Genomic DNA, 26,938 nt, shown 5'->3' on the forward strand with positions numbered 1-26,938 from the left:
TACAGACAGCTGCCATCAGATAGGCCCCATGCATAAACAGGATTCCAACCTCCACTTGTTATTGGCTCTTGTGTGCTGAATTATGCAGGCAGCTGCCATCAGGTAGGCCCCATGCATAAACAGGAATCCATGCTGCACTTGTTATTAGCCCTAGTATTCTGGTTTACGCAGACAGCTGTCATCAGGTAGGCCCCATGAATAAACATGAGTCCATCCTCCACTTCCGGTTTACGTAGACAGCTGCCATCAGGTAGGCCCTGTGCATAAACAGGAGTCTATTCTGAGCTTGTTATCAGCCCTAGTGTTCTGGTTTACGCAGAGAGCTGCCATCAGGTAGGCATCATTAATAAACAGGAGTCCATCCTGCACCTGTCATTCGCGCTTGCGTATGGGTTGACACAGACAGCTGCCATGAGGCAGGCCCCATGCATAAATAGGTGTCCATCCTGCACTTGTTATTAGCCCTAGTTTTCTGGTTAACACAGACAGCTGCTATCACTTATGCCCCGTGCAAGAACAGAGGTCCATCCTCCACTTGTTATTAGCTCTTGTGCTCTAGTTTATGCAGGCATCTGCCATCAGGTAGGCCCCATGCATAAAAAGGAATCCAACCTCCAATTGGTATTGGCGCTTGGGTGCTGAATAACGTAGATAGCTGTTATCAGGTAGGCCCCGTGCATAAACAGTAGTCCATCCTCCACTTTTTATTTGCCTTAGTGTTCAGGTTTACGCAGACAGCTGCCAACAAGTAGGTCTCATGCATAAACAGAAGTCCATCCTCCACTTGTTGTTATCACTAATGTTCTGGTTCACTCAGACAGCTGCCATCAGGTAGGCTCCATGAGTAACCAGGAGTCAATCCTCCACTTGTTATTAGTTCTTGTGTGTTGGTTTACACAGACATCTGCCATCAGGTTAAGCTCAATTTATGAACAGGAGTCCATCCTACAATTGTTGTTAGGCCTAGTGTGTTGGTTTCACATACAGCTGTCGTCGAGTAGGCCCTGTGCTTGAACAGGAGTCCATCCTGCACTTGTTCTCACCCTAGAGTTCTGGTATACACAGACATCTGCCATCAAGAAGGCCCCATGCATGAACAGGAGTTCATCCTCCACTTGTTATTAGCTCTTGTGTGCTGGTTTCACATACAGCTGCCATCAGGTAAGCCCCGTGCAGATATAGGAGTCCATCCTTCAATAGTTATTAGCCCTTGTGTGCTGCTTTACTCAAACGGCTGCCATCAGATAGGCACCGTGCATAAACAGGAGTCCATCCCACACTTGTTATTAGCTCTTGTGTGCTGGTTTAGGCAGACAGCTGCAAAAAGAACAATTGATGGACAGAATACAGAACAATGTCATACATTCACCCCAGTACAGAGATCTGGGCCTAAATCCATCGTTTTTTTGCTCGCCATGCCATTCCAGTTTAGACTCAGCCATATGACAAACCCGTCTTGACCCTGCGCCCAATGGGAACAGTCAAGCCCGAACTGCCAGGACAGGTCCTCCCTGGACTGAAAACAAGCATCCTAGGACCGGTTTCGGGCTTTCGGCCCCCATCAGCCAGGATAGCTTGATTCCAGTGGCATGGAGAGCACGGGACCCACGTCTCAGCATACCCGTCCCACTCGGGGTGACAAATGCAAAAAGAACTATTGATAAACAGAATGCAGAACAATGTCATACATTCACCCCAGTACAGAGATCTGGGCCTACATCCATCGCTTGTTTCCTTTGCATATGTCACCCTAAGTGGGAAGGGTATGCCCAGACGTGGGTCCCATGCTCACTGTACCAATGGATTCAAGCCATCCTTGCTAATGAAGGGTGATGCCCTGAAACCGGTCCCAGGATGCTTGTTTCCGGTCCAGGGGTGGACCTGGCTTGGCAGTTCGGGCTGCACTGTTCCCACAAGGAACAGGGACAACACTGATTTGCATATGGCTGGGTCCAAAATGGGGTGGTGCGGTGAGCAAAAGAATGATGGATTTGACCCAGATCCTTGTGACTGGGGGTGAATGTTTGCATTGTCCAGCATTCCGTCCATCAATTGTTTCTTTTACGCAGACAGCTGCCACCAGGTAAGCTCCATACATGAACAGAAGTGTTTGCCAATCATCTTTTATGTGATATTGGCGTCAGTGCTCTAACTGAGCTTGTGCACATTTAGCCACTAATGTTGGGGTCTTAATGACTCAAACATCACTTCAAACATAACATTCCCAAAATGCAATAAATTACAACATTTACATTTGAAAACATTACCATCGTGATCCATCTCTCCATGCAGTGTAACAAGTAGTTTAGAACACTTCATACTCAGTGACGTCTTACATTCAATGCAACGGCTGTAGTGCTTTTATTTGAAGAATGGATGGCATCAAAACAAAAAACCACCAATCAGTCAAGGTAAAAATATGTCTAAATCTCAGTGAGCCAGACCCCTATATCGAAAATGAATCAATGTACAATGCATACGAATACCACATCATATTAGATACAAATAAACTCTCCACAAAATGTTAAAATGAAAAAATAGGCGCGCCGCGTCTCTACATTGAGGAATTCTATGTACTAAAGCTGCATTGCTGTTTCGTATTTTTGTTTTGCTTAAAAATTGTGCATCTTCTTGTTAACAATAGGCAATGTTATTATCATTTTTTAGGAAAGACCAATAACCACAATAATGAAAACAAAATACATGTCTTGTTTTACTTTGAACGCCATTACTGTGTGTGCGGTTCACTGCTGGTAGAATGCGGACACCATTAAAATATTTAATTAGATGAGCCTAAAAACTTGGGAATAATCACTTTTGAAGGACTTTAGCCCATGAAATTAAAACAACAAGGATTTAGTGCATTCTTTTTTTTATTCTTTATTGATATTTCACCCATGATTCAGTGGTTTTAGCACTTTTGCTTTCCAGAGCACATATCATTCTTTCCTCCCCGGACACACAATTAGGCGAGATGCATATCACCTTGTTAAAAATGTGACAGACTAGTTTTTTCGCCTCCTAATTGACTCACTTCGTTCCTCTGACTCATAGCGAGCGGGAACACCTGGGTTTTTACGAGGTATTTAAGCCAGACGCGTCATAAAACCTTTCAGCATCAACATGAAACTGATGAACTTATTTCCTAAATGACAAAAAAAAAAAAGGACAGAGGACTTACATTATTCATGTATTCGCTCAGCAGGTCCTGGAGGGCCTGTCGCACCGCGTTGCATTCGGCCACGATGCGCTCGCGGCGGTCGTCGCGCGTGCACGAGGAGTCGGCCATCAGCGCGGCCCCGCTGATGATGCTCTCCAGCCTTTCTTCTAAGGATGGACGGAACCTGGCCTCGCTGAAGGTCATGGGGTCAAGAATGATCTTGTTCTGCAAAGGAAAAAGAGTTGAAAAGAGATACAGTTACGCTGGGTGGACTTTAATGACTCTTTCTTCTGCTCACATTTCCTCAAAAATTGAATTTCCCTAAAAATGAAAAAGTTAAAATAGTTTGGATGTTTCTGCTCAATCTATGGCGACTAGATATATATTCAAATTAAAAGTAAGGTCCCTGAAAGGGCCACACAAAAGGGAAAGGCACATGTCTCATGCAACATTATGGTATTAGTTTGACCTGGGTTTAATAAGGTCCATCAGAAAGCTTTATTTAGCCCGGGTCATCAACTTTTTTTCAGGCCTTCACTCTGCTATTCATAACAAGCATTGGCAGAGCCAATAGGTCTCTCTTTTGGGACTTATAAGCAGCCGCGGCCCGTGGAGGGAGTTCCGATGGGGCAGACAGGCGGGGCGGGGGTGGGGAGGGGCAGGGTGGAGGGTGATAAACACCGGAATATGGATGATTGCAGGTAAGTAAACAATTAAATTAATAAAACGAATTTCGTAGCGGGACCTGCATCGCATTTCGCGATGCAGGGCACGGAACGAAATGAGTTTTATTAATTTAATTGTTTACTTACCTGTAATCATCCATATTCCGGTGTTTATCACCCCCCGCCCCACCTGCCTGCCCCACGGAACTCACTCCATGGGCCGCGGCTGCTTATAAGTATTTAGTTACGCAGCACAATATCCTTGGTGCAACAACGTCAACCGTTGCATGGCCAAACACTTATAAGGTCCCAAAGGCGAGACCTATTAGCAATCCATTGAATCTAGTGAGTGTTAGAGCTGTGCAAGACAGACAGATGGGATGCAGGAGAGCAGTAGGGTGAAGAGGATCTCAGCTATGAACATAGTTTTGCTCCAACCCAGGAGACAAGGCTTAACTGGGAGGTGGTGAATAATGAGGTAGGGTTTCTCCTGAGTGCAACGCTGAATATATGTTTTACACATCCTATTTTTCTCTGGGCGATACACAATGGCCCGCTGTTAACAAAATGCCATTTGTGTGCCTCAGAGTAGACCAAATTATTAATTGTGGTGATTTTGCTCTCCCCTGAGGCGAAAAGCCGGGGGAATCTCTCTTTACCCTTTATACTGATCATTTTAGCCTTCAGTCGCTGACTCACAAACGACGAATTTTAAAAAATTGTAAAATATTTTAATTGTTCATTTTTAACCGGACATTACCTCGTGGGTGAGATTACTTCACCTGAGGTCTCCGGGTTGTTACCTGACAAAGCGCGCTGCTAGAAGGCGCCCTGATCTCACCTGACCCTCCCGAGGCGCCATCTTGGTGAGGGAAGGTCAGCGCTCCAGTCGATAGAACCCTCCCGCCCTCCCAGGTACTTAAAGCAGGGACTGGGTGGGGGAAGGTAATTGCGATTTTGCTCTCCCCTGAGGCGAAAAGCCGGGGGAATCTCTCTTTACCCTTTATACTGATCATTTTAGCCTTCAGTCGCTGACTCACAAACGACGAATTTTAAAAAATTGTAAAATATTTTAATTGTTCATTTTTAACCGGACATTACCTCGTGGGTGAGATTACTTCACCTGAGGTCTCCGGGTTGTTGCCTGACAAAGCGCGCTGCTAGAAGGCGCCCTGATCTCACCTGACCCTCCCGAGGCGCCATCTTGGTGAGGGAAGGTCAGCGCTCCAGTCGATAGAACCCTCCCGCCCTCCCAGGTACTTAAAGCAGGGACTGGGTGGGGGAAGGTAATTGCGATTTTGCTCTCCCCTGAGGCAAAAAGCCGGGGGAATCTCTCTTTACCCTTTATACTGATTATTTTAGCCTTCAGTCGCTGACTCACAAACGACGAATTTTAAAAAATTGTAAAATATTTTAATTGTTCATTTTTAACCGGACATTACCTCGTGGGTGAGATTACTTCACCTGAGGTCTCCGGGTTGTTGCCTGACAAAGCGCGCTGCTAGAAGGCGCCCTGATCTCACCTGACCCTCCCGAGGCGCCATCTTGGTGAGGGAAGGTCAGCGCTCCAGTCGATAGAACCCTCCCACCCTCCTCTGACCAGTGACGAATAAAAGCATGGCACCATCCCGTCCGCGCAGCGGGCGGGCGCAGCGGGCGCGCCGGCGGCGCGCCAAAGGCGGGCCCGTCTGCGCCCGTCCGCGCCGGGACCGGGCCCAGGGCCACAACCCCTGCTTCTCGCACCATCTACTCTCGTAACGAACTCATGGAGCTGTGCCCTTTTTATGCTCCGCTATGTACTAAAGCGGATGTATCACTCATTCCATTTGCTTCAGGCACACGGTGTTCACACTGTAACTCTCTATCCATACTGGTTAACCCTACGCGGCATATCAAAACACGAGCTATGGAGAAAGACACACTTATCTCCATGGCACTTGTTAATGCGCGTTCACTCAGTAAACACTGTCAGGACATAGCTGACCTTATAAATGATCATAACTTAGACATCCTTTTCATCACCGAGACTTGGTCCGATGAAGCATCTGCCCCTGACTATGTTATAGCAGTCCCCCCGGGCTTTAGTGCCTATCGGCAGGATAGGCCTAAAGGTAAAGGAGGTGGAATAGCCATCATAGCTAGAGACTCATATAAAACGCGTTGCTCACTTATCCCTATCAATGCATGCGAAGCCATGCATTTTGATATTAAGCTGGCTCCTACGTATAATTTTAAGGGGATATTGATATACAGACCCCCTGGTACCAGATCCGCGTTTCTCACAAATCTTACCAATATCACCGAATCTATAGCGGCAGAAGAATTCACAACGATATTGGGTGATTTCAACTTTCATCTAGAGCTTCACAGTGATAGGGATACCATTTCCCTCGTATCAGACCTTGACACGATGGGCCTCAGACAGTTGGTTACGACTTCTACTCACCAGGCAGGCCACACGCTGGACGGTATCTTCACTAATGTGGAAGGACTGTCCATCACTTCTGTTCTGCCAATGACCTGGACAGACCATTCAGTTATCATTAGTGAACTTACCATCAAAGGTCCGCAGAGTAAAATAAGGTCTCCTGCTATAAAGGGCACGTTCAAAGCGTGGAAGGACATTAACCCCAATGATTTAAGACTACTTCTCCAAACCACAACCCCAGAATTATCCACTGACCCAACGACTGCCACCAATCAATTTCATAAATGGTTGGGTGAAGCTTCAACTCAGTTGGCACCCACCAAATCAATTTCTAAAAATAGAAATAGGCCTAAAGCTAAGTGGTACACGAAACAACTAAAAGACCAAAAACAACTTACTAGGAATAAGGAACGACAATGGCGTAGAACCTACGACACTGAAACCAAGGCCAATTATAAGAAAACCCTGGCTACTTATAAATCAATGATAATAACAGCAAAAAAGGATTACTACACTCGCCATATAGAATCTGCCAAAAATTCTAGCAAAGAGCTTTATCTCATTGCTAAAACCCTTGCGGGTAAGGCCCCGGATCTTAACCCACCCCCATCACAAACCCTATGCGATGCCTTGTCAGACTTTTTCTTTACCAAAGTTAATGATATTTATCAAGATTTTAATCCTGACCAGGTCCACAGTAGTGGCACTATTTCTCCGGTCACAGCAGTGACACCGGCTAGCACCACTATGACATCTTTTAATGCTCTCACCACCGATCAAGTTAAAAGTATCGTTAACACAATTAAAGCTGGATCAGCTTTGGATCCCTGCCCTACCTCTGTACTTGCCACAGTACCAGATATAGTTATCCCCATTATAACTACACTCTGTAACAGCATTCTGGCATCAGGAACCTACCCAGATGCGCTGAAGAACACACTAATCAAACCTCTGCTGAAAAAACCGGGGCTAGACAAAAGCGAATTAAAAAATTACCGCCCGATTGCAAGCCTCCCTTTCCTAGGGAAGGTTATAGAAAAGGCCATGAACCAGCAGCTGTCAGCCTATATAGAGAACAATCACCTGCTGGACGATACACAGTTCGGTTTCCGCAAACATCATGGCACGGAAACCGCACTCATTAAAGCAGCCGACGACATAAGAGTCATCCGTGACCAAGGAGGTACTGCGGTATTAGTCCTCCTGGATTTGTCTGCTGCTTTCGACACGGTCGACCACAAGATCTTGGTCGACCGTGTCGAGAGGATGGGCATTCAGCTTGCTGCCAGAGATCTTCTGGCCTCTTTTCTGGCCAATGGAACCCAGGCAGTTACCCTGGGCCCCTTTCAATCTGCCGACCTGTCGTTGCCGTGTGGGGTCCCACAAGGCTCATCCCTGAGTCCGACACTATTTAATATATATGTGTCGGACCTTGCTAGTGTCATCAAAGCCTACGGGATGGGCCTGACCTCATACGCTGACGATACACAGTTGGTTTTGGCCATAAGAGACGATGGACAGAAGATGGCGGAGAGCTTCCAAGATGGGATGACTGCAATTAGTGAGTGGATGGCAAGAAATTGCCTGAAGCTCAACTCTGATAAAACAGAGGTGGTTATCTTCGGTAAGCTCTCCCCTCCCTGGTCGGCAACCTGGTGGCCAGCAGCCATGGGTACACCTCCTTCCCCTTCGGTCAAAGTGAGAAACTTAGGTGTCACCTTTGACAACCAGCTCAATTTTATGGCCCATGCGAATAAAGTGGCTGCTAACGCTCACTTTAAGTTACGTATTGTCAGGAAAATCATACCATACTTACCTGAATCAGCAGCAAAAACACTAGTTTCTTCGCTAGTGCTGTCTTCACTAGACTATTGTAACGGTCTGTTGCTTAACGCCCAGAAAAGAGTCATCAAAAAACTACAGACCGTTCAAAATGCTGCTGCCCGTGTACTCGCAAAAAAACCCAGATTTGCCCCCATTTCGGACACGCTTAAAAAATACCACTGGCTGTCCATTCACAATAGGGTCAAATTCAAATCTCTGTGCACGGTTTTTAAATCACTTCAGGATTTAGGACCTCGATTCTTTAAAAAACAACTGACTCCGTACAATCCTGTGAGAAAGCTTCGATCCACATCTTCTAACCAGCTAGTGGTCCAACGTAGCCGCACAGTTTCCTGGGGTGATCGCCGTTTTTTAATCTCGGCCCCCAGACTCTGGAATACCCTACCCATTGATATTAGGACCAGCTCTACTCTTCTTCAGTTTAGAAAAAAACTGAAGACATGGCTTTTTAATCAATAATTCACTTCCTGCTTTTTTCTGTCTAGGGTGAGACTTTAATGCAATTTCAGCGCCGAGACGCCTAAGGGTAATTGCACGCGCTTTATAAATGGCATTAAATAAATAAATAAATAGGATTGGCTGAACTGTATAGTTTCCTTCTTAACCCCTTCCATGCTTATGACAAGCTCAGCTCGTCATGAGGCACAGTGGAGCTGTGCTCATGACGAGCTGAGCTCATCATAACTGCCGCGGCCCGCCCACGCGCGCTGATTCCCCATCTGTGCGGGCATTCTATTGGAGTGGGCGGAGTCTTGATGAGTCCAGCTCTTCATGAGCACAGCTCCACTGTGCAGCATGACGAGTTGGACTCGTCATGAGCACTGCAGCGCCGCGCGCGGCCCCTCCCCCCTGCACCGCAGGGGAATTAGCCCCGCTTGGAAGGGGGTAAGAGCTGTGTATTATAGTACTGGTATTCCTGTATACATAACTGATAAGTAGGTCACAGAACAGTTGTATAATTTGCATTTGCGTAATTTAAGTTTTGGTTTTCTTTCCTGTGCCGCATAACTTGTTCCTCCAGTGCCAGATAATTTCAGTCACCTTATCTATGTTGATGTCTCAGTTTCTTGTTCCCTGTAAATGGCAACAAAGCTCATGTCTTAAAGTAAGTAAATAATTATAATCCCGAAGTTCTCCATTAAACGATGACGTTTAATCTTTTAATATGCACTGCATGTTGTTCTTGTAATGAAACCTCTTCGAAAGAGAGAGAAAACGCCTCTGTAAACCCCTGATGTGCTTTTTCGCCCCGCTTTCTATAATCCACTTTTGTGTTAGAAGTCCTGCCCTTGCAACACCTAACAGAAGGTAGAGCTACTCTTATCTGCACGTCTCATGCTCTCCAATAAGCACTCCTCAGAGGTGCCAGACCCCAATTAACACCTCTGAGCACCCCCTCCTCAGCTCCATGCATGTCAGTGCTACCATCAGCATCTCTCAGGGACCTGTAGCCCCCCCCTCACCCCCTCTCAGTCATCATCTCCCTCTGCCTCCTAGCATGCAAAGTGACCAACCCAGACCTTTCCTCTGCCCCAAGTGCTGCAAAAGCTCTCGTACCCCGAGGGTGGAGGGGTGTAATGGGAGGTGGATAAAAAACAGAGGACATGGAATTGGAGATGGGGGGGGTGTCCTGCCCTGAGAAGCTCCCACCATACCCCTGCCGACTGGTATGTTACCGCAGGAGATAGCAGTGGGGGCCCGGGTCGAGAGAAGGGACGAAAGGAGGCATAGGGATGAAAGAAACTAAAAGAGGCAGGGGTGGCGTGGGTGGGAGGGGGAGAGAAAGAGGAACGGAAACATGGATTGTAGGCGTTGAGGTTGCAGACGGCAGGGTGGGAGATGGGGTTGTAGGGGAGGGGCAAGGAGAGCAGGGGTGGGGTGACAAATGAGTGATGAGAGGAAACGGGAAAAGGTGACTTGGAGGGAGCAGGAGAAGAAGGGGATGAGGAAAGTGTGGAGGAGATCAGAGGCTAGGAACGCCGGGAAGAGAGAGTCATGGGTGGGAAGGGAAGAGAGAAGGGAACAAGTATGGGCATGGGTGGGGCGAGAGGGGTGAAAGAAAGGAGAAGGGAGAATTTAATTGTAGAGGTAAGCATGGACGGGCAAGAGAGAGTGGGCGAGGTGAAAAAAGAGTGGACGGGGGATTGGAACTAGGAAGGTGAGGTGCAGTAGAGGTAAAGGTGGAACATGCAGAGCAGTGAGAAACAGGAAGACATGGAATGTTAAAGGGGAGAAGAAAGATGTTGAAAGAGGGGACGTGGCAGACAAGACTAGGGAAGAGTAAGAGAGGGGCTGAAGAATTGTCCAGAAGGGGCGTAAGGGATAGGAATTGAAAATTTCAGAAGTAATAGAGCTGGAAAGAGAGGAGAGAAGAAGAACAAGACCGTGAGTGGTTGGCGCGCGCAAGCCACAGCAAGCAATCTGTTTTCAATTATCGCGCACGCATCTGTGGTCCAGGGAGATTGGCCCTAATAAAAGCACACATGGCCGGAGTGGTGAGCGTTCTCCCCAAACACCATAAAGTCAGATAACACATGAAGTTAGGAACACATAGCAAATCAGGATACAGCAAACTTAGTCCACGCAAAGTTGAGGCCCATCTGGATGCCTCATCCAATACCTTAATTTATGGCTCCAAAGACAGAGGTTCACATTCCTTACCAAAAATGTATCACTATAACTATTTTATTGCATGAAATGAACTGTATAAAAGTGTTGAAAAGTAATTCTGTATGCCCTGTGTAATCCCATTTCATGCTGACTGGTACTGGGGGTAACTGACTGTCCATGGGCTCTGTTTAATCAGGTCCAAGGCCAGTGCTATGTTGAAAACATAGTAAGAACGCACACATCCATGAGGGTATACTATATACTAGGGTACATTTATAATGGGCATGACCTACCTAGGACATAACAGGGCAGGGGCATAAAAACGACCTTTAAGCCCCGAGTACATATAAGGCCAGGGTACTTAAGAGGCAAGCAGCCAATTCTGCACTTGCATGTGTGCGCTGCTGAGAGCCTGAGGTCATTTTAATAGCAGCCCTGTGTTGCAGGATTGCTTTTAAATGTACATTGTGGCCAAACTCGACTCTGGTGGTAGGGGCACTTAAAAAGTGATAAACTACAATATTGTAGCATACTAGCTACCCCAGTGCATCCTCTCGGTGTCCCAGGGATGGGGGAAATGTGTTTCTAAGGAGGACCCTTCTAAAAGAGGTTGTCCTGGCAAAAGAGAAATTGCAAATTTTACTTCTCCCATTGTAGTAAAGTGCTTCGCAAAATCAACTTTTATGCTAGGAGCACTGTGAAGTAAGGATCAACACTATTTGTGCATATTAAACCCCCCTAAAGTCTCCTCTAGGTGTCCCCTGGGTGGAGGGTCCTGTAACTATAAGAAGGGTCCTTATTAAAGATGTTTTATGTGCCCTGGTGTTGGAGTAATTGCATATTTCATTTTCCCAATGGTAGATCCCCAGCCACATAGATTAACATGGCAATAGTTTATTAATGCATAACTATTGTCTTGTCTGTAAGCCAGAATTTAGCCTCCAGTTAATCTCCCCTGATTGGTCAGAGTTAAGAGGATTAGGAAGGCTGCTTTGATGAATTGATAAGTTGCTCCAGGGAGAGGCTATTTCTTAGAGAGAGCTCTGCTACACAGGAATGCCAGAGGGGAGGGAGGGGTCATAAACCATTGAGCTTCAAAGGGGGATAGGACAGGCGGAGAATGCCAGGTCCACCTACCCATCTAGAAGTTGGTAGGGGGTGGAGAGCTATGGAAATGAGCCATAGTGGAGGTTGGTTTAACTAGTTCTTGCTCCGCTGCTGGAAATTTAGCCATACTGAATTTTGGTGAAATAGTGCTTTTTGGGATAAGATTACGCCACACTTTAAAGGAAATGGTCATGCTCTGGGGTGTCCAGCACCTCATTGGACAGGAGTACTCTTCCGCTTGACCCCAGGAACACACTGAATAAATATGTGAGAGGTGCAGAGCCTTACAGATCTGCTGCTTGAAACTAAGAGAAGGAGAAGACTTACCAAGCTGGAAACTTGATTTGCACCATCTGGCCCTGCAGACTGACTCACTGTTCCTGCTATTTTATCTGCGACTACAGCCCTTTGGATGTACCTTGCTACAAGAGGAATAAAGAGTGGACTCCCTGCAAGCTACATGTTAACAGATCTCACCTAGACCATCACCACCAAGAATACCCAGCCTGGAGTGCATCCAGTGGATTCGTAAGGGTTTTGTCCGAGTGGACTATGCGAACTGAAGTCCCAAACTTTCATGGACCATCTAGGAGATTCCAGACCCTTGGATTGTGTTTTGAACACTTTGGACCCCCCAGGAGGAACTTCAGGAAGAAGTTCCAGATGTTTTGAGACGTTTGGAGCAACTTTGGAAAAAAAGCTTCATAAGAGGACCGACTCAACCGCGAGAGCCAAGCCGGTAACCTTCAACAGTGAGCCGGCCTCCCCTCCTGGCTCATTCCGCTGAACAGCTCCTGAGGTCCGACTTCCAGAGTTTGACCAGGATCTCCCTGGAAAGCAAGCTGGTGAACCCTCACAGAACTTGGACTGGTGAAGAGCATCGAGGAACCTCGGCAGAAAAGTTTCTAAGAAAGAAGGTAAAATCTTGACTCAGGCCTACCGCGAGGGGTAGCCGAGCAGGGCGCCATCGCAGTCACCCTTAAACTTTGACGTCCTTGTAAAGACTGAACAGATGTCCCGGGGTGACACTATAGGTTTCTAGGTGCTATATAGTCCTAAATCTTTAGAAATACATATCTCTGGTTCCCTACATTCGAGGTTTGTTTTTTTGGTGTCATTTTAAAGATAAAAATAATCATGTTTTTATAAATTGGTGTGGGATTTTTATTGTGTGTTAAGTCTTAATTATTTGCTGAATTTGTGTTTTTCAATGCTTTACATACCTGTCTCTTAAGTTAAGCCTGCCTGCTCACAGCCTGGATACCAAGGGATTAGCATGGGAATAATTTACTGAGACCTATTCTGAGCCCTAGACTGTGTTAGTGACCTTATTGTCAGTGGTAGATGCATATGTAGCACTACTAATACCCCACTTTCCAACAAAAATTCTGTTAGACCGATTATAAATTAAGACAATCCTCAGACCCTATGCCTATGCTCCTGGCTGCATTGTTTAATTAAACGAACAGTTCCTCGTTTGCCAAACGCCTCTTGGCACTCATTTTTTAAGGTATTTCATGTTCAAACAACACTACTGTATGTGTGAATATGCTAAGTCTGTTTTGTTTCTTTAAATAATTTGTGGCAAGTTTTGTAACATTAACCTGATGCCCTGAATAGAGCAGGGACCAGATTAAAGAGCCCTGACCTCTCCTTCCTTGTGATGGTCTGAGGCTTACATATTGCTTTAAATACAGTGAAGTATTTCTTAATAATAATCATCTAAAATATTCTCTTCCTAGGAAATTGTCATCTGAAAGCAGAGGTCAAAGCAAGAAATGTGAGTTAGTTTAGGGCAGGTTTCCTAATTTTGTGAACGAGTACAGTGGTGGTTCCACCGCTAAGGTGGAGGACCGTCACTCCACTGCTTTGACAGCAGTGAAGAAGGAAAATAAAATAATAATAACTGAACGTAATTATAATTTAATTATTCTGTTCCTAGGTGCGGGGTGTGTGGGGCTGGCCAGAGAAGAGGCCAAGGGGAGGAGTGGTTTTCACTCCTAAAGTGTGTATGAATGTTTGGCCATCCCTCTTAGCCTGGCAATACAGTCATGTGCACTTTGCATCTTCCCCACCACGCTGTAATGCAGAGCCTGGTGAGGAAAATGCACAGGCTCCCTGTCCCCATCTGAGTGCTGAACCACGGTTCTCAGACAAATGACAACACAGCATTGCAGCATTGTGATTGGCTTAGGGGAACCAATCACAATGCTGCATTGCAGCATTCTACTTGGATGAGGAGAGTCCGGGTGCTTCCTGAAACAGATTAGAGGCAGCATCTGCAAGGCGACCGCAGGTAAGTTTTCTTATTTGTTAAATATTTTCTACCCACCCCCTCTTCTCCATTCCTTATCAGACGCCACTGAATGAGACAATGCCGTTCAGACAACCACCTACACAAATGAAGAAGGGGGCCCCAGAGAAGGACACCAGTTAACAAATGAGGTGAGTCAGAAAATGGAAGTAGAGCTATAAAGGTGAAATCCCCCTTCCCTCTCCTATCCCCTCGGTGCAACTGTGGCAGTTTGTGTCCTATAAATAAAAAGAAAAAAACACTCATATGTAATATACACAACTGTCAAATAAAAGAAATAATTATCAGAATAGGTGTGCATTTTATTGCCCTCTGGAGTCCATAAAAAGTGCTGCAAAATGTATATCAGCAAAGAATGCAAAAACGTTGTGCTGGTCTTATAAAGCATAACATCCTTATCAGATTTTTACCTTCAGTAGAGGCAGAAGTAATAGAATGATCCTTTTGAACCTGCTGACCATCATACTTTGACGGTATATGTAAAGTCTATCTTCAGTGCTCCGTTTCTTTCTTCTGCCTTAATTTGTAGCCCATGTTCATGAAGTGTATTTCCCAGTTTTTATATTTTGTATTTTTAGAAACATACCATGTACACTAGTTGTGTGACAGGTGGAATGGTGTGATTATTTTCTAACATTCTGTAGAACATATCACTGATAAGGTAGCTTCCTTCTGTGGGACTGTGCTGGTTCCAACTCTGGAAGTTGGTACACTGGTAGTACAAGTGCCATTTCTGACTATTCAAGCTGGAATATCCTCCAAATCAATTTGAAGCAGGAGTTGAACACAGTTCCTGGTGACAATTGGGTCATTCATAGTTCTAGCGCTTTTGATGTATACAGTTAGCATTGCTCAATGTAAACCTTTTGTAATATTCTGCAGTCTTGACATCTGAAAGTATTTTAAACTGTAGTTTGGAAGTAATGTATGCAACCTTCCTAGATTCATGGAAACCTAGGTTTGTATCTTAAGAAAAGGGAAGATTATTGTTGGAAATAGGGGTCTCTAATTGGCAGTAGTATACACCCTGGCCAAATAGTGACCCTTCCTTCTAGTTAGGGTGAGTTACACACCGAAATAACCGCTGCTCAGCACCTGGTAGCGTGGCACACGCAGTAAGGACTATCTCAGAGGCAATCTGTAAAGTATTTGTACATAACAAACACAGTAACACAATGAAAACACCACAGATGGACAGCACATCAATTTAGAAAAATAAAGTTTCTTTATCTGAACCAAACAAGATCAAAACGACAAAAGTCCAACATACAGAACTCAAAATATGACTTTTTAAAAGTTTCAAGCAAATCTGTCCAGAGAACTCTATGGATATTGCAATTTTAAACCAAGTACTTTTGATGTGTCAAAAAGCCACAAAGAAAAACAGCCGTAGAGGAGGTAAGCATCAGAAAACACAGCAATGCGTAAATTCCTGAGCCCCTGGGGAGGTGGTGCGTCAGTTGTGCTGTACGCAGGAGAAGTGTTACCTCGAATCCGGACTGTAAGGAGAAGCGATGCATCGACATCCAAAACAGTTCTGGTCTGTGATGGAAAACTTGGTGCACAGGTGCCAAGTGTGGAAATCTGGATGCGCTGGAGGTCGATGAAGTGGGGGCAAACAGGCACTGCATCGATTTCTTCAGCAACAGTCCAAGGATGCATCGATTCTTTCAGCCGCACAGCAGGGCCTTCGTCGGAGTCAGTGCCAGGGTCTTGGACATTAGAGACACGTGCAAAGAACTCGTTGATTTCTTCTATTGCACAGTGGCTGTACGTCAGAAAAACAGGCAGTGGAATAAGTAAGCATCGATTTTAAAGACTTCTGTAGCTTTTTGCAGCAGATACAACCTTCAAAGGCCAAGAACTGGAGGGGCACCACTTGGCAGGTCACAGCTCACAGCAATGTAGTTCAGGGATGATGCAGGTGAAGTTTTAGATTCCTCTGAGACTTCTTAAGAGAAGGTAAGCACACACAAGCCCATCGAGAAACTTCACAAGCAGGATAACTGGCAAAATCTAGTCCTTTTCTCTCCAAAGCAGAAGGAGCAACTGCAGGCCAAACAAGCAAAGCAACACACAGCAAAGGAGCAATACTCCTCCTTACAGCGCTTCAGCTCTCTTCTCTTTAGAGGAGTTTCCTCTTGATCTGTAAGTGTTAATAAAAATGTGGGGTTACAGGTCCAATACTTATACTCCTTTTGGCCTTTGAAGTAGGCCTACTTCAAAGGAAGGTCTTGGTTTTCCACAAGATCCTGCCTTGCCCTGTCTTGGCTCCAGAAACACTACGGGTGGAGACAGCATTGTGAGAGGCCAGGCACAGCCCTATTGAGGTGTCAGTGACAACTTCTCCCACGATTCTAGCTCAGGAAGGCCCATGAGCATGGTGTTGGGCTATAAGGATATGCAGGGCACACATCAACTCCCTTTGTGTGACTGTCTAGAGTTAATGAACAAACAACTGAGCTGTCAGTCTAAACCAGACGTTGATTCCACAGGCCGGCATAGGCACAGAATAGTAAAGCATGAATCTGCCCTATTTCTGAAAGTTATAAACAGTTAGGGTTTGTCCTCAGAGCCAGGCTGGACATATATGTACTAAGAAAACACAATTGCCTGGTCTCAATTTTATGCTGTATTTTAATTATCAGCAAAAAATGAACTTGTATTTACTTGCAACGCTCATGTATTATTTCACTACATTGGAATTATATAAGTCATGACTTCACTTCATTCCTTACATGAGGTTACACCGATACAAGTATAACGGTCACCCACGCACTGGTTACAAGCCGTCTGGACTACGGAAACACCCTCTACGCCGGTACCACCGCAAAACTGCAGAAAAAACTCCAACGCATCAAAAATGCTTCAGCCAGACTCATACTAGACACCCCCCGCACATACCACATTTCCGCTCACCTGAAAGACCTCCACTGGCTCCCCATCAACAACAGGATAACGTTCCGTCTCCTTACCCACGCACACAAAGCCCTATACGAACTTGGACCTGATTGCCTCAACACGCGCCTTTCCTTTTACACCCCCACCCGCCAGCTGCGTTCATCCAACCAAGCCCTCGCCGCTGTGCCGCGCATCCACAAAGCCACCATGGGGGGAAGATCCTTCTCCTACTTAGCGGCCAAAACCTGGAACTCCCTTCCCACCCACCTACGCCTTACTCAAAACCACCTAGCCTTCAGAAAACAGCTTAAAACCTGGATATTTGATAAATAAACCCACCCCCTTCCTCAAGCGCCTTGAGACCCTCTGGGTATGTAGTGCGCTATATAAATCCCGACTTGACTTGACTTGAGGTTCAAACACGATCAAAATTTGGTTACACATTTAGAACATTAAATCATGTTGTGCAAAAAACAAATACATCATACAAATGCAAAAATTTCATAATTAAATTATACAAAACATTTTTTGGAGGTACACCAGAATCAAATAAGCTTCAGTCCTGTCTCAATATTATTTCTGAGTCTTTTTTGAGGACTGATTATCACCATGGGACTGTTTTGGACTGATGTGTCCAACTCGGACACCCTGTTTCTATTTTCAACCCTTGGTGACAGAGCAATAGATGTGCTCTGGAAAAGCCGACGCGTTTCCAAACCCGGTCCAATCATTCGGGTTTTTCCTCAGGGCAAACCTGGGTACCTTCTCAGTCCAGCGCCACTCTTAACATTTGCACTCTGGAATTATTTTGGGTGTCCGAGTTGGACACATCAGTCCAAAACAGTCCCATGGTGATAATCAGTCCTCAAAAAAAACTCAGAAATAATATTGAGACAGGACTGAAGCTTATTTGATTCTGGTGTAGCTCCAAAAAATGTTTTGTATAATTTAATTATGAAATTTTTGCATTTGTATGATGTATTTGTTTTTTGCACAATATGATTTAATGTTCTAAATGTGTAACCAAATTTTGATCGTGTTTGAACCTCATGTAAGGAATGAAGTGAAGTAATGACTTATATAATTCCAATGTAGTGAAATAATACATGAGCTTTGCAAGTAAATACAAGTTCATTTTTTGCTGATAATTAAAATACAGCATAAAATTGAGACCAGGCAATTGTGTTTTCTATTTCTGAAAGTGGCATTTTCAAACACATGGGCGATGGGCTATAAGGATATGCAGGGCACACATCAGCTCCCTTTGTGGGACTGTCTAGAGTTATTGAACAAACAACTCAGCTGTCAGTCTAAACCAGATGTTGATTCCACAGGCAGGCAGAGGCACAGAATAATAAAGCAAGAAAATGCCCTCTAAAAGTGGCATTTTCAAACACACAATTTTAAAACCACCTTTCCCAGCCCAAACTCCAAATCTCTAGCTCTTTCCAATTGAAAGTTACACTTGTAAAATGTTACAAGGCAGCTCCATTGATAACCTATGGAGAGCTAGTCCTTGCAATAGTGAAAAATGAAATTGGCAGTATTTCACTATCAGGACATCTAAAACACACCAATACATGTCCTTCTTTTCACAACCACTGCACCCTGCACATGGGGGTACATTAGGCCTACCTTAGGGATGCTTCACATGTAGTAAAAGGGAAGGCTACTTGCCAGGTTGAAATGGCAGTTTAAAACTGCACAAGCAGACATGCAATGGCAAGCCTGAGACAGGTTTACAAGGCTACTCATGTGGGTGGCACAACCAGTGCTGGAGGCCCACTACTAGCAATTGATATACAGGCACTGGGCAAACACTGTGCACTATGCTAGGGACTTGCCAGTAAATCAAAAATGCCAATCATGGATAACCAATCATAAACACAATTTACACAGAGAGCATACGCACTCTAGCACTGATCAACAGTGGTAAAGTGCCCAGAGTCCTAACAGCAACAAAAACAAGTCCGAACAAGTAGGATGACACTGCTAAAAGGGCTCGGTCCAACAATTATTCTCCATAGCGCTCATTTTATTTAATACTCCGCATAAATGCTGCTGGAACCATGCTTGCTAAAGCAGTTACTAACTATCTTACTTTTTAACTGCAACTGATTTAAGGAATACTAGTAATCGTGTATATTTCGCAATCTCATTCTTAGATCAAGTGAACGTTCAAATTTTATGTGACAATTGCACTTCTCAATCAAATATGTCACCTAGAACTGTAAAGTGGGCATATTTGGTCCACTTCGCCTGCTAAACAGATAAAGAGGCCACGTGAAATCTGCACCAAGCCTATCTGTGCTTCGCCTTTATCCTGTTGGGGACCTTATGAGAATCCAACATAAAAGTACTAGGCAGAGGAGGCTGGACATTGTATCCTCCTCAAGGATGAAACAAATGTAAAAGAATAAAAATACCAACATAAAACAGTAGTTGTACACAAAAAAAAGTGTAAATAAAAATTAAAGTGTTAGATCTGTCAGTCTTAGGGTGGCCTTGCCGCAAATGTTTTGCTTTCACTCCTATTTTTGCTGATCTCCTTTTTCTGGCCTTAGGACTCTGCATGCCCTACCACTGCTAATCAGTGCTAAAGTGCTTCTACACTCTGTTTAAAACATGGTGTAAAAGGCCTATACCCAATTGGCACATTTAATTTACTTATAAGTCCCTATTAGAGGGTACCACATGTAGCCAGGGACTGCAAATTAAGTGCTACAAGTGGGCCTACAGTACTGATTGTGCCTCCCACTTATGTAGCCCTTCCAAATCTGTCTCACACATGCCGTTGCAGCCTTAGTGTGCAGTTTTAAACTGCCATTTCGACATGGCAAAATAAACCTGTTGCCCTGCCCAAACCTTCATTTTTAATACACCCCTAGTGTAGCCCTGAACAGCCGAGAGGCCAGGGTGCAGTGTATCTAAAAAAAAGCACAAGTCTTTTTAAGTTGTACATATCCTGGCAGTGAAAAACTGTTAAATGTATGTTTCACCACTGCAAGGCCTACCTTTGCCATATGATATCATTGGAGTTACCTTACTAAATGTATTATATTGCATTTATTAAGCTGTAACATTTAATTGGGAGCAGGTAGACATATTGGGTTTAATGTCTAAAGAATTATAATCAAAAACCCTCTTTATTGGTGAATTTGGATTTGTAATCACAATTCTGAAATTGCAATTTTTAGAAAGATTGAATTTTCTTGTCCCATCCATTTGGACTGCTGCCTGTATCCTGAGTCACATGACTAGGGGAAAGTTATAGTTGATCATTGTGAATTGCTTGCAGACATTGAGAAAAATGGAAGCTGGGTGTTGGGAGGATATGCTACTTTGTGCTAATGTGGGGAGGAGCTGCCACCTACCACGCTTGAACATCACAAGTCTGAGCCATCTCAAAATCAGGCTTGACACTAGTTTATTGTGACTCTAGACAATCCAGGGCCACAGCAGGAAGGCTGGAAGTACCAAGCCCCTCTGTGGGATGGAATCCACTGGAAGCTTCTCCAACCAGGTATAAATATTGGACTTCAGACACCAACTCTTCAGTACACCTCTGGACCTGTGAACTCTGCCATAAAGAAGGATTGCCATGCTGATGAAAGTGCTGGCACTCTGCTGGACTTCTGCTCTGAAGGACAGATGACCTGCCGGGTTGAACTGCTGCCCTGCTGACCTCATGTCTGGGTGAGAAAGACTGGATATGCAATTCTAAACCTAGGACCCCAGAGTGACTCCAAATGCTAGTTGGCTGGCCTCCTGATACAAACCCCTAGGTACACAACTGACTTCACAACCTTGAACCAAGCACCTGGATTCTGCCGTATGAGAGTCCTACCTTGTCAAGTGGTGTCACCCCAGTCCTAGACCATTGGAGTTGTGCCTGAAGGTGTTCTTCAAGATCATTTCTTGACCAAGTAGAACTTGCACATCGACTCAGCTACGCAGTGCAACGTCGAGCAGAACTGATACGTTGCCTCTGCTGGGTGGACTTTCCTACCACAAGGACTTCACATCACCATCACAGCCACATTGAAACTGCCGCTGCATGATGCATTCCCGGTTCAGGCCCTCACATCACAAGCCTCCTGCTAACGGCAGCCTCGACGAAGATGAATGACTCCACATTTTCTTTGGAACCAGACAGTGAGCAGTGCATCCTCAATGCAGGACTTCTCATCAGAAGCCCCCTTGTCGACAGCCTCTTCAACAATGAGTAAGGACCTCACATGGCAGCCTCACAGCTCCTCTGAACCAATGCTGTGGAACGCATCTCTGACCAGGACCTGAAACTGATCTCCCGAGGCGTCTCCGGGAGCAACGAGACTCTTAAGCATTCTTGCTTTTTAATATAAACTTGGCCACACACCTGCACTGCGCCTCGATCCCGGCGCTCGTATCCTTCCTGGCTGCCCCTTCCCTGCACGCGACCAGGACCAGACCGCCGCCGCTGATCGCCCCCTCCTCGCCTGACTCTCGGAGGGGACGGGCGGCTCCACCATCTTGGGCGGGTCTGTCCTCGGCGCTGCAGCGCTTTGGCTCCTCTCCCCCTGGCTCAGCTTTTAAGGAGCTCATTTACCTGGGCTCACCGACCTGAAACTGATCTCCCGAGGCGTCTCCGGGAGCAACGAGACTCTTAAGCATTCTTGCTTTTTAATATAAACGTGGCCACACACCTGCACTGCGCCTCGATCCCGGCGCTCGGATCCTTCCTGGCTGCCCCTTCCCTGCACGCGACCAGGACCAGACCGCCGCCGCTGATCGCCCCCTCCTCGCCTGACTCTCGGAGGGGACGGGCGGCTCCACCATCTTGGGCGGGTCTGTCCTCGGCGCTGCAGCGCTTTGGCTCCTCCCCCCCTGGCTCAGCTTTTAAGGAGCTCATTTACCTGGGCTCACCGACCTGAAACTGATCTCCCGAGGCGTCTCCGAGAGCAACGAGACTCTTAAGCATTCTTGCTTTTTAATATAAACTTGGCCACACACCTGCACTGCGCCTCGATCCCGGCGCTCGGATCCTTCCTGGCTGCCCCTTCCCTGCACGCGACCAGGACCAGACCGCCGCCGCTGATCGCCCCCTCCTCGCCTGACTCTCGGAGGGGACGGGCGGCTCCACCATCTTGGGCGGGTCTGTCCTCGGCGCTGCAGCGCTTTGGCTCCTCCCCCCCTGGCTCAGCTTTTAAGGAGCTCATTTACCTGGGCTCACCGACCTGAAACTGATCTCCCGAGGCGTCTCCGGGAGCAACGAGACTCTTAAGCATTCTTGCTTTTTAATATAAACTTGGCCACACACCTGCACTGCGCCTCGATCCCGGCGCTCGGATCCTTCCTGGCTGCCCCTTCCCTGCACGCGACCAGGACCAGACCGCCGCCGCTGATCGCCCCCTCCTCGCCTGACTCTCGGAGGGGACGGGCGGCTCCACCATCTTGGGCGGGTCTGTCCTCGGCGCTGCAGCGCTTTGGCTCCTCCACCCCCTGTCACGCCCCCTTGACCCTCCCTCCCCATGTGTCGCCCCTACATAACTGTTCCTGTCTTCCGACGGCGCAGCGGGCGGGCGCAGCGGGCGCGACGAAGGCGCGCCAAAGTTGCGCCTAAGTTAAGCCCGTCTGCGCCCGTCCGCGACAGGCCGGGACCAGGGGCCACACACTCTGCCTCTCGTCTGGTTTATACTACTGCCCAACTTATTGCTCTTTCTGCCTTTCCCTCTCCTGCCCCTCTCCCCCGCTATCACCTACAATCACTTGGTATCCTCTCTTCTCCCTTACTTCACCCGACTCTTTTCTCTTCTGACCCCCCTCCTCTCCTCTCTACTTCACCTCCGGCTCCTCGTTCCCCCTCGGCTCCCACGGTTGCCTCTGCCTACCTACTCAACACCCGCTCCGCAGTTAAACACCAGACAGCACTTTTTAATCTTTTAACCACTGACTTTCCTGACTTTTTATTTCTGACCGAAACCTGGTTCACTACTGACTCTCTTCCTGATCTTTTAGCCATCCTCCCCGACACCTACTATGCCCTCCGAGCTGACCGCCCGGATGGCAAGGCCGGCGGGGGGTGGCGATGATTGTCCGGTCGCCACTTAAATTTCAGCTTCTTCCTCACCCCCCCATTCCTAACGTGGACTACCTGGTGGCCCGTTCCCTCAACTGTCCTTCCCCCCTCACTGTGGTTCTTGTCTATCGCCCTCCTCAATCGATGCCTTCCTTTGTAGCCTCCATCCAGGAGTTGCTGGCCACTCTCGTGGTCAACAACTCCTCTGTGCTCCTTCTTGGTGACTTTAACTTCTGGCCGGGAGACCCCAAGGAAGACCTTTCTTCTAAAGACTTCTCTGCCACTCTTCAATGTCTGAATCTTACCTCTCACGTCACAGCCCCAACCCATATGCATGGCCACATACTTGACCAAATTTGGTCGTCTTGTCCCCTTGCTCTACCTCCCTCCATCTCTCCCTGTGTCTGGTCTGACCACTTTATCATTTCCTTTTCGGTTCACTTAGGTGTGGTTGACAAACCCTTTCCCCCTAAAAATCTTCTAGCCCGCAACTGGAACCCTACCGACCTTGATTCTCTTTCACTCTCTTTGGTTTCTTCCGCCCCTGATCTTACTTGTCTCCCCCTTGATTCCCAGGCTAAAGCCTTAAGCACATGGCTTGCTGCTTCGTGTGACCGTGTGGCCCCGCTTAAAAAGATCAAAGCGGTTCGGCCATACGACGCGCACAAATGGTTCTCCACTGAGCTCAAAGCACTTAAACTTGATCTCAGGCGGGCGGAACGCCTCTGGAGACGTCAGTATTCCCCTCCTCTGCGAGCTCAGTACCGACAACTCCTTACCAACTATAAAAAAGCAGTTCTTAATGCCAAAACTTCCTATTTCACGGAGAGAGTATCGCTCTCCGTGAATAAACCTCGCGAAATTTTCTCTTTGGTTCGCAATCTTGCCACTTCTGATCGCTCCTCCCCCGGCTTGGTTCCTTCCCAACCCCTTTGTCTCTCACTCAATAACTTTCTTATCGACAAGATTGCGAAAATTAAAGCTAACATTCCTACTGTGCCTCAGCCTATCCTCACTAGCCCTGCCACTACCCCTTCTTCTTCCCTTGACACTTTCCCTCCTATTTCCCCTGATTTGTTTCACAACTATCTGTCTAAAGTTAAATCTGGCTCTCCCTTGGATGGTGTTCCTGCGCGTATCCTCAAAATCCTCTTCACTAATTGTCCTGGTCCTCCCCTCTCTCTTCTCAACTCCTCACTGGCCTCTGGTACTGTTCCCTCTTCCTTTAAATCTGCTGTCGTGCTCCCTATTCTAAAAAAACCTGGTTTAGATCCTTCCCTCCCCGCCAATTTCCGTCCTATCTCCCTTCTCCCCTACTTGGGTAAGATCCTAGAGTCCCACGTCACCTCCTGCCTTTCCTCATACATCGAGGACAATGGTCTCTTAGCTTCCCACCAGGCGGGCTTCCGCCCTGGCCATTCTACAGAAGCGGTGGTACTAGCGGTCTTAGATGAACTCAAGGGCAAGGCAGATGTTAATCTTCCCCAGGCCCTGGTGCTTCTCGACTTGTCCGCTGCGTTTGACACGGTCGACCATTCCATTCTTCTCGACCGTGTCTGCGCAGCGGGCATTCGGGGCGCGGCCTTCTCTTGGCTTTCATCCTTTCTTCAGGATAGGCATCAGGCTGTTCATCTCTCCGGTTTCTCTGCCCCCTCCTGTCCGGTCACTTGTGGTGTTCCTCAGGGCTCCTCTCTTTCCCCTCTCCTCTTTAATCTGTACATCTGTCCCCTTGTTTCTTCTCTTCTCAAGCTGGGGGTCTCTGTATATAATTACGCAGATGACCTCCAGCTTGTTTTCGATCTCTCTTCTTCTCCCGATTCTATTCCCAAGTTCAGTTCCACCCTTATCTTTATCTCTGAGTGGATGAGCGCCAACCATCTTAAGCTCAACCCCGATAAGACGGAACTTGTCCTCACGGGTGGCCCTTCTAACCCTTGGTCCCCTGCACATTGGCCCCTTTCTTTCGGTCCCCCCCCCACCCCCTCTTCCTCTGTCCGTACCCTTGGCATCAAAGTCAGCTCTGACTTAACCATGCACAGCCAGATCAGCTCTGTTGTGTCTTCATGTTTTCTTTCCCTCCGTCTCATCCGGAAAATATCTCGCTTTTTTACCATCGACGCGCTTAAAACCATAGTCCTGGCTTTAGTCATCTCACGCCTCGACTATGGCAATGGCCTGTACGTGGGCATTCCCTCCCACGAATCCCGACGCTTACAGGCCATTCAAAACCAGGCTGCCCGTCTCATTCTTTCCCTCCCCAAATCCTCTCACATTACCCCGGCTTTGAAATCCCTTCACTGGCTACCTATCCGCTTTAGATCCCTTTTCAAACTTGCTTGCTTTGCCTTTCGTGCCCACTCTCGCACTGCCCCCGCCTACATCACTTCCCTCATTTTTTCCTATGTTCCCAGTCGCACCCTCCGCTCTTCCTCTCTTTCCCTTCTTCACATTCCCCGCTTCCGTAAATCCAGATCCGGGGGCACTCGTCTCTCTGTCTTGGCTCCCCAGTTCTGGAATAGTCTTCCACTTCATCTTCGCTCCATTCCTATCTTTAGCCACTTCCGTAAAGCCTTAAAAACTTTTCTTTTTTCTCTGGCTTTTCCTTCTTAGGTTCCCTTGTGTTCCCCTCTGTGAGTTCTGATCCAGGTCCCCCAGCGCCAGGAAGCCGCTTGGCAGCAGTGCGCTTTATTAAATATTGTTTTCATTTCATTCAGGACCTCGCATCTCCTCAGCTGCACAACGCATCCACGACGTGCGACCCTGTAATTCTATGCAACCAGGATTTAAAGTACTCTTGTTCAGCAGGACTAACTATGTACCTGAAAGTGGCTCACACTCCATCGCAGTAAGCCCGAACCTGTAACTTTGTCCCAGTTTAGTGTGACCAGATATCCACAGTCGCAACTTTTTTGCGTAAATCCTTAAAATTGCATATCTCCGATTCTACTGATTGGATTTTTGTTGTTGTGGTCTTAAGTTATTCATTAAAATTCACTCTATTTTACTAGCGTTTTGTAGGATTATTCCTTTGTTGTGTTCTCACTTTATTTCTGTTTGAACTACTGCATAAATACTTTACACATTGCCCTAAATTAAGAATGACTGCTCTGTGCCAAGGTACCAGAGAGTTGTGCAAAGGTCAATTTGGGATTTGCTTGTGACTTCGCCATGACAATGATTGTGGTTTCTGCTTGAGTAGGGTTTCACCGCACTTAAACAGTAACTGACATTTCTTAAACTGGTGATCAGCAAACAGGATTTGTGCAGAACCATACAGTGATTTTGTGTTATACTAAAATCCCTGAAAAGTCATCTGAGACCAATTTGAGCTTTCTTAAAGTCTCCCAAGTGTCCGGATGTCAGTTTTACTTTTTTTCTAAATGTAAGTTCTTGACCTCTTTGTCTCATCCCATGGAAGTGGAGGGGCTCATTGTGGATAAGCTCAACAGGGCTTGCAAAACCTCTTCAAGGAGAAGGGGGTCACATGCAGGAAAGAAGGCCACAAAGCTGTACCTTCAGATAGCCCCCCGCGCCTATCAGGGAGCCACTGGGATGCAATCCCAGCCTGAGGACTCTGAGGATCCTAATGTGGAAGATCCTGATGATGGGTAACTTGATTTTGGTATAGAGGATACCCTGGCTGTGGACCCTAAGGGGACCTCCCAGGGGATTGAGACAATTTGCTCAGTGACAGAAAGTCCATTGTGTGGGCAGGAAACATTGTGTCTTCCAGAAACTTGTCCCCAGAGGAACTTGTACCCAGAGGACAGGAAGTCAGAAAGGCACACAAGCTGCTGTTGGCCAAAATGTGACCAAAGGCAGAGGAAAATAAGGCTGGTAGAGCTTAGGC

The 26,938-nt window shown here is 46.7% G+C and overlaps 1 protein-coding gene across 1 annotated transcript in view; it reads right to left on the bottom strand.

The window, feature by feature from the left end:
• Positions 1-26,938, bottom strand: part of CTNNA2 (catenin alpha 2) — a 2,858,593-nt gene that overhangs the window by 1,895,820 nt on the left and 935,835 nt on the right. Inside the window, exon 7 of the mRNA XM_078679035.1 lies at positions 3,182-3,385. Within this exon, the coding sequence (XP_078535161.1) occupies positions 3,182-3,385 (204 nt within the window). The remainder of the gene's footprint in view (positions 1-3,181; positions 3,386-26,938) is intronic.

Source organism: Lissotriton helveticus, chromosome 2_2, assembly GCF_964261635.1.
Source record: "Lissotriton helveticus chromosome 2_2, aLisHel1.1, whole genome shotgun sequence".
Classification (NCBI taxonomy): Eukaryota; Metazoa; Chordata; class Amphibia; order Caudata; family Salamandridae; genus Lissotriton; species Lissotriton helveticus.